General features: G+C 35.9%; 1 protein-coding gene across 4 annotated transcripts in view; it reads right to left on the bottom strand.

The window, feature by feature from the left end:
- The window catches only part of LOC115917871 (voltage-dependent L-type calcium channel subunit alpha-1D-like), a 76,365-nt gene extending 67,929 nt beyond the window's left edge, over positions 1-8,436 (bottom strand). For all 4 annotated transcript variants that reach the window (XM_030972025.1, XM_030972023.1, XM_030972021.1 and 1 more), the window contains exons 1-3: positions 8,338-8,436; positions 6,544-6,696; positions 4,451-4,656 (exon numbers count right to left, since the gene is read on the bottom strand). In XM_030972025.1, coding sequence (XP_030827885.1) covers positions 4,451-4,656; positions 6,544-6,661 — 324 coding nt within the window. In that variant the 5' untranslated portion in view covers positions 6,662-6,696; positions 8,338-8,436. The remainder of the gene's footprint in view (positions 1-4,450; positions 4,657-6,543; positions 6,697-8,337) is intronic.
- Between the last annotated feature and the right edge of the window lie 753 nt (positions 8,437-9,189).

Genomic DNA, 9,189 nt, shown 5'->3' on the forward strand with positions numbered 1-9,189 from the left:
GTAAGGTATCTTTAAACAGACACAAAAATAGATTTTTAATTTGATCCTATACAGAATGGCAAAGGTATGAAATGAAGTAGTAGAAAGTAACAGAGGATAGATAGAACATTACATATGTACAAAGCCAGAAGGGCGTTGATTCTGTGTTGACGTATATGAGTTAATGCCCTTCTGGCTCCAAACCAATGATAAGAGGAAGCAGACTTAGATAGCTCCCACGCATGAAGAAGAAAAAAGAGAGATTAAACTGATGAACTGACGAGATGGGCTGCAGAACAAAGGGGAAAATGGTGGAAAAGGAAATGCAGGCTATTACTATAAAAAAAGATGGATGGACACCGAGGTAGAAGATTATTTCAGAGTTATATTAGATGAAGAAAGAGTCAAGTAGACCCCCCCCCCCTGGATCTATGGGTCGATGATGATTCTTTGAACAAATATTGTATACTTTTTTTTTTGGGGGGGGGGAGTATGGCTTATTAAAAAAAGATTAGGTCATAAATGCTTTGTTGTTTAATGCGGAACCACAAATCAAATATGTTTTTAGCCCTATCAAATTTCTTCTAATGCTTCAACATTTTCCATACTAGCACGTGTTCTACACTGCAGTCTTTCACGAGCAAACATTACCGGTGTGAAGTGCGAATGTCTGGGATTTCTTCAGACATGGCTCTCAAAGTCTGCACGCACATCTCCATTTTAATGCACATAATCCATTTCTACGAGTTTGAATTAAAGGCTGCACAGTCTGTAACTAGACTCTCTAAATGGGTATAAATACAGATCTGACCTATGTTTTTGCATTACAGAGAGATTAGAGATAATACTTTGATTATACCATCCACCCCCAACTTGAGAAATAACCTGGATATATAGCACATATAGCTTTTTAAATGCCAATAAATTTATGAGGATTTTGAAGCTTTATTATTAAGCGTGTTTAGGGTGTGTCGTATAAAAAATAACCACACTATTTTCAGATAAAAATAAAAATAAAAATCGATTAACTTGGAGTAATTTAACATGTTCCAACAATCTTTAAATGAGTATAAATACAGATACGTTTTTACATTACAGAGAGATAAGAGATAATACTTTGATACCATTCACCCCAACTTGATAAATAACCTGGATATATAGCACAAATAGCTTTATAAATGCCAATAGATTCATGTGGTTTTCAAAGCTTTATCATTAAGCGTGTTAAGGGCGTGTCATATAACAAAATAACCACACTATTTTTAGATAAAAATTAAAAGAAAAGTCTATTCTCTTTGAATTAATTTAAATGGAGAGACAATGTTCTAACAATCAACATTCCAAAACACAATATTTCTGATGTAAAAAGTAACATCAAATTCAGCAAACAATTATCCAAATAATGTCACTTGATCACTGCTAGTGCAATTCAATATATAGGGATGTAGTGTGGAACTATGAATTGCATTTTCCTCATTCAAAATTGTTTAATACAAGACAACTTACAGAGCTATGAACCTAAGGAGCTATTTCATTAAATTTGGTATTCTAAAATGCTTTTTATTGCAAAATCAAAATTCTATATCAGGCAATTTGACTGAATTATTTCTGACAAACAGATATGGCAAGTGTTGTCTACTGAAGATATGAACATGTCAAAATAATATGGCAAAATTTCACTTAAATTGTATCATAATGTGAAAGAGGATGTCATTTAAGACACACTTCTGCAAAGATTTCCCCCCAAGAAATGTGTTTGAGACAAATATTAATAAAAGAATGCATAATTTTTTATTTTTTTTTGTTCGCAGAAAACATAAATTTGCATTCTTTCATCAATATTCGACTTCAAACACATTTGTTTTGATAAATCCTTGTAGAAATGTGTCTTAAATGACATCTTCTTTCACATTATGATACAATTTAAGTGAATTTTTGCCATCAATTTTTTGGGGCTTCCAATACTTTAGAGGGGCTTTAATCTAAATACAGTCTAATAATTTTCCTTTTGTTCATGATAATATAAGACATTTCCATAAACAGATCAAAATAGACATTTCTTCTATATCTCATTTAATTTCTTCCATGATTTACATAAAAATTCAATAATCTTCATCTAATTATTTCATTACAGAGTTCATAAGAAATGGGGAAGTAAATAATGGAGAAAATTTCCACCCACCATCAATCTTATACACGACTCACGACTCACGAGCACAGCTAAAATTGTAAGTTGTAAACACCATCACATTGACAGTGAATTTTTACATCTGCAAAACAAGATGTCTAATTAATCGTTTGTATAAGCAATATCCCATTTACATCCTTCGATATCAAATTTTCAGATACTATTTTCGTAGGTCAAAGTCATCTTGTCATCTTGTAGTTCGCTCAGAGAAATGCCTTCAGCTCTGACTCTCTAATCCATTATTCATGAGTATCCTTGAAACATGATCTTTCCCTCTCACTTGTTCGTTTATCTCTATTTGCATTAGATGAACTTCTTCATTCTCCTCATAGAAAACAAACGATATAGACAACATTCTAAATTAAATCTTGTACTTGGAAACAGAAATTTGTTTATGTAGCAGAAAAGGCACCTAAAAATCTATCAACTTTTATCAGATTCTTATCTTTCTTTTGTTCCTTTTAGTGATATTAGTAACAGTTCTTTAAAACAAACCATATGAGATCATTTTCCTTTTTAAGAAATGCAATAAAATTTCAATAAAATTCTAAATACAAAGTGTGTATTCCCATCCTCAACTAGAAATAATGGATTCACAATTTTAATAAAGCCTGCTTTGTATTTAACTCATCCAGAAAACTGTGAAATCCAGCCAGTGTAACAAAAACCGCTGTGCTTTCAGATTTAATAGGATGCATGTACGAGGAGCTCCGACGTGAGCCCAACCGTAGAGTGAGTACTAATACCCCCATGCTCTATGTGACGAGAGTCAGGGGAGTTTGTATAAACAAACAAGTAGCAAACCGACGGCCAACCCTGCCTCATCAACAGACTGGAGCCACATGAATGGAACCTGTTACGCACTATTTGATGGAGACGACAGTGGGTATTTGCTTGATGTTAGAAAGCAAATGTCATAAAGGTTGTCCCTGATCATTATGATCAGATCTGTGTTTCAGCTTAGATGAATTAAAACGTTAATTTGTGGATAATCAGTCTGATGTCTGATTTTAAAATCCATTTCAGCAAATGACTGAATGAAAATTGGGTTGTTATTATGAAACGTGTTAACAATGAAAAAATTAGAATTGCTCCCACAACATCTAATACAAAATTGATGAATGATGCTAATTCTTGTATACACACTCAAAGAGCAAGCAAGATGAACTTTCAGAATGCCATTGCCATATTTTGAACCGGCCATATTGCGGTTAAACATTCATAAGATAACAGAGGTGCTGGCTTAATCCTAAAAGCAGTATCAAAGGAAAACTCCTCTCTATATGTTGCTCCATGATGATAACAAAAATCAGCTATCTATCTTTCCAAAGCTGTAACTTGTCACATGTTCCCAAGCTCTTGCCTGTCTTAAAAGGTGAAAGGGATTTCCCCTACTCTAATCAGGACTGATATAAATCATTACCCTCAATAAACATCTAGGCTCTGAAGTCAACTGGTCCTGATGATGAAGTGTGTTTCATTGTGTCTGATGCAAGTAAACTTCTTCTTCTTCTTCTTCTTCCCTAACAGTCAGTAAAGGCCATTATCGGATGTATTCTCGTACTGACTAATCCCCATAACAAATTACAAAAATCAAAGACAAATCTGCTGATAACCAATCAGAAGCAAGAATGTGAGTAGATTATAACAAAAACTGTCGTTTGTCACTGATGATAAGTTTTGTGAAACGCCCCCAGGTCTTTCCAAGGATTATTCTACCTCATCCAGACTTAGGAAAACCAGTTTCATTAAAGACCAGTGAACTTCAAATCTTATATCTTTAAAGTTTAAAGAGGGTGCTTGGTAGGATACCACTCTGAGAAATAGTACATGGTTGTTGATAAAGTGTTTTCCTGTCCCTAATATTGATGGGCTGTGATACCACCAGAATGCAATGACAATTATCTCCAGAGTTTCAGAGGAGTGTAAGTTCACGGGGTGTAAGTTCACAACATTCAAAACAGAGTTAACACTCTTCTAGCCCCACAACTACTAAAATTACATAACTCACACTTTTGTAAGAGATCTTCACTTAAACAGACAAAAATCTATTTCTTTCATTTGAAACTATACAGATAGGAGGTGGAATGGCAAAGGTATGAAATGAAGGAGTAGAAAGAAAGAGGTTAGAGAGAACATATCATCAGTTTGAAGCCAGAAGGGAAAAAAAAACATTGTTCATTTTAATGAAATTAGCGGAATTCATAAAAACTTAATTACTCTGATTAATCCAGGTCTTCTAATGAAACCAATTACTTGTTTGCGATGGGATTGGTAACTTACGTCATACATGATGTCCGTCCACCCTTCCATGGTGATGCACTGGAACACGGTCAGCATGGCAAGCCCGATGTTATCAAACGTGGTGATGCCATCGTTTGGACCCTCCCACTTCTCTAAACAATCCGTGTTGTTGATACCGACCTCGAGGAGGTCCGTGCACCTGAATCCGTTCCCACACGGATGGGGGTCGTCCATCGCTATTATGGCTGTCAAATTCAGAAGATAATGAAAGAATGAAAGTCATATTTCAAAAATGATATCTTGACCACCGCTCGTCTTTCTATTACACCTTTCTCTTCTCCTTAATACCCCTACTTCATTCTTATTGCAGGCTCAGAGCCAGAAGGCCATTAACCCTTAGTGTAAGAAGACAAGTTAACGCCCTTCTGGTTCTCGCACCCTCTAGTGGTTTTTTGCACCTCCAGCAGGGATTAACATGTCCTCTGACAAGTTGCCTCCATCTATCAGGATTTATTGATGATGAAATGAAGTTTGATCTATATTCATTGAATATTGAAAAGAATAACCCTTTCGGCTATTGTCTTCGGATGCGTTGTGCCAGCAGTACGTTTTCTACTTTGATGCTTTCTTCAATCTGTTCCTTTCGAATGCTAAATTGAATTTTTTTTTGCTACCAAAGCTTCGTTTTTAAGTGTGTTTAGGGCGTGTCATATAACAAATAATCACACTATTTTCAGATAAAACTTTTTTTCACCAAAGAATACAATTTCTTTTTTTAATCGCAGAAAAATGTCAAATTGTTTACCCTAGATTTAGGAGAGAGGGAGTATACAACCTAGCCTGCTTCAAATTCATAAATCATGATTCTAGGGGTAAAAGAAATTAAATTACCCCTAACTATTTCCTGTATTCATTTGACAATAATAGGATAGCATTTTCAAAAGTGCGCAACATATCTACAAACAAAGTTCAGTCACCTTTTTCTCATCAAAACTATGCTTGTACCCCTTTATTTTGACATGTGATTGAACAAGGCTTCAAACATTCCATGCACGCTCCAGCCACTCACCTGAATGTTAAACATACTATCACCCTCACTCTCTCTCTCTCTCTCTCTCTCTCTCTCTCTCTCTCTCGCCTACCTCTGTCTGTCTGTCTCTCTCTATCTCGCTCTCTCTATCTCACTCCCTCCCTCCCTCCCTCCCTCCCTCCCTCCCTCCCCCTCTCTCTCTCTCTCTCTCTCTCTTTTTTTCTCTCTCTCTCTCTGTACCATTAGAAAATGAGGCTGGGATAGACAGCTAGATAGTGAGAATGGCTAGGGGGTAGTTGTCAAGGAGATAGAAAAGCAATTGCGTGGAAGAAGGAGGAGTGCGAAGCAGGGCTAGGATGGTGTTAAGTGCACAAGGAGGATGTCTTAAAGGGGAACAAGAGGAGCGGAGAGACGTACGGGTGCTACAGACTGATACATAGCCACTTGGTAGATGGCCATAGGGGTAAGGGAATCTGGTGTATGGGAAGGCTTCTTGAAACAGCTTTATTGCTATAAAAAAAAATCATCAAGAGCAAAATATGGCTATTAATCATTTTCAGGATTGAATTTCTAATCCATAGTGACAACAATATTCTCTCAATATATGACAGTATCAAGTTTGCCGAAGGCCAGCTTTTGATTTTGCCAAATGAAAATTGAGGTAGAAGGCTACCAATAATTTAAATTTGAGATTGATAGCCCTGGAGAAACCATGTTAGCAAGAAAAGCCCTAAATCAGAATGATGAAATAAAGCATGGAATGATCTCAACAAAACTTTTTTAATAATCGAGTATAATGTCACTCTAAATTGCAAGAGAAAGAGATAAAGACATATAAAAATAAGTAGATTAAGAAAAGCACCAAGAGTTACATACAGGTAAAATCAGTGGAAGACAGGAGATAGCTGATGAAGTATGGAATGTTCTCAAAAAAACCTTTTTTATTAATCAAGTATATTATCACCCTAAATTGCAAGAGGGATGAGGAGGGGGAAAAGGGGAGAAAAGAAGGACAGAGTCTATATACAGGTGAAAGCACCGGAAGACAGGAGATAGCTGAGCTGAGCTGAGCTCCCTAGCTTCCTCATGGCAGTATACTTACATGTGTCTTTGAAATAACACGTTTTATGCATATACTCCATGAAGAGCTCCAGACCAATTACAGCATAGATGATGATGACGAAGATGACGAGAAGGGCAATGTGGAGGAGGGGCACCATGGCACGGAAAATGGAATTCAAAACAACTTGTAAACCTTGATTGGAGGAGAAAGAACTCTGGATTAGTATCAAGATCCTGATCAGGAAAAAGATATGAAAGTTGTAACACATTAGGCCTGTCTTCATCAGCTCAAGTTTGCCAAATAACCCGCTATTTTAATGATCCTGATTGCAAATTATCCGGCGAATTTGCGTCTTCATCAGCCCGCAGTTGCAATTAGCGAGATATTTGGTAGAGAAAATATCCTGAGAAATCTTGGTCTTGTTTCCAAATTATCCCACTATTTGGGAAATAGCGGGCCAATTTGCACCCATCTGAGCTAGTTTGTGATGAGCGTATGGGTCTGGTGGGGACACAATTTCGAGCTTCGGGATAATATCCCGAGTCTGAAATTAGCGGGTTATTTGGCAAACTCAAGCTGATGAGGACAGGCCTCATTGATAGCAAATGTCTTCTTTCAGGTTTATATATAAACCCATTGCCTATGAGAACCATGTAGTCCCTGTACTAATGTCATGGGTACGACAGAATTTGGTAATCTATAGGTTAAGTTATATTACCCTCTAGGGTAATTCCATTCAAACTAATGAAAGCAATTCAACAGCATGGTTGTTTATAAACACCCTACACCATGCAGATACATACAAATGCTATAACAAGATCCTCTAAGAAAGGCCTATGTACTTAGTGTAAACAAATATAATAAATGTATAATTTCTATAATTAAATGCCTCTCAGTTTCAATTAAGTTGTCTTAAGCAAAAGTAGTTGTAAGCTGAATTGTGACATGAATATATACTCTTCAAGAAATATTAAAAATGACATCTACAGTACAGTGTGAGATACATGTACGATAAGCCATCGCTTAGAATACACCAACTATACCCCCCACATTTTGAATGATGTTTTTCCAAAAATGAGCACTAACATGGATGCAAAGGATGTATTTTTGGACCTTGTCTATTAACAAATGCATTCACACATGCATGCAGAGCCCTTCACAAATATTGATTGCTCCAAATGCATGTACATAGGTGAAAGGAAATCAAATGTCAGCACACATCGAGACGAGGGGCCCCGGCCAACTGACAGTTCACAATGATTAGAAATAACATGGTGCCAGTTAGTTTATATGTTTAAAGGGGATTCCAAGAACAGGATAAACCATGATGGTTGTAAAATACTTAAAATAAGTAGATCTTAAATGACAACGAGAAGTTTATTTTCTAAACTTCTTTTGAAAGTCTAACCATATGAGATCTATCCAGGATTAGAAGTGAAAGATATCTGTTAAAGGTACTATTCACTATTGATGTGAAATGATTAAAAAAGTAGCTCGAAATGGTATGGCTAGCAAGATAATTATCAAATTAAGCACAACATACAATACTTTCTTATAAATAGACTTTGCTGATTATAACATCTTTCATTCCATATTTTCCTTTTGACAATCTAGTAAAACTTCTCAAGTATCATTATTGGAATGCAAGTACATCTTTACCACAGAGAGCATCCATCAACTTGCCTTTAACTTCCCGATATTTGTTTAATATCTCTAGATACTTTTAAATAATTTCTCATGCACAAGAGATTTTAACTTTGCGAGAAAACTTTTCATAATATGAGCTAGTACCTTTAACCCTTGTTATTGAAGAGAAATTTAATATAGACTTACTTGGCACCCCTGAAACTAGACGTAGAGGCCTGAATACTCTGAAGGCGCGGAGAGCTTTCACATCAAAATTGGTGTTCTCGACATTTCTTAACGATAAAATTGTACTTATAACCCTGAAAATAAAAGAAGCAACAATTCAGAACGGTCAAGTCTTTTTGGAGATGCATCGCAAAATATGTCTTAAGCCTACACTCTGACATCTATTCTGTGATCTATAATATGATTCTTTTGAAATCTAATCTTGAATGTTTGTACTGAGAAAAAACAAATTTTGCAATAAAAATGAAAACGCTTTAATAGTGGATATGCAAAACTACAATTGAATGTTTGCAATATGGTTTCAGTAGAAAATGTATAAAGTATAATCCTTAATAATACGATCGCAATTTGCCAGTCGATTGATACAACCCATCTACAAACTTTAAAATATTGTTATTTAGTCATTTTCTCTCAAAAATACAATGTCAATACAGCATTTCAAAGCATTTCAAAGCCTTTCAAAATATGAAATGAAGAGAGGGAAAAAGTACATTCAGAGTCTCAATAGTATGGATGACAAGTACTGGTAATCATTACTGGTATTGATTCTCTGAGAGAGAGGTATAACAAAGAGGATAAAGATGAAATCTTGGAACCCTTGGTACTGGCTTAATTTATTCCCAGCAGCAAGAAAACAAGAAACCTTCACACTGGAAAGTGATAAAGCATCATCGATTCACCTCCCTAATCCAGAGGCATGTTCTACAACATTCTCCTAGAAATGTACAAGGGGGGGGGGGGGTGGAGAAGACCCAAACCCCCTCCTTCTAACAAATTACTTCCAATTCTAACATAGGTCTTAGCAAGCATTAA

The sequence above is a fragment of the Strongylocentrotus purpuratus genome, unplaced genomic scaffold, assembly GCF_000002235.5.
Source record: "Strongylocentrotus purpuratus isolate Spur 01 unplaced genomic scaffold, Spur_5.0 spur5_scaffold_6, whole genome shotgun sequence".
NCBI classification, from domain to species: Eukaryota; Metazoa; Echinodermata; class Echinoidea; order Camarodonta; family Strongylocentrotidae; genus Strongylocentrotus; species Strongylocentrotus purpuratus.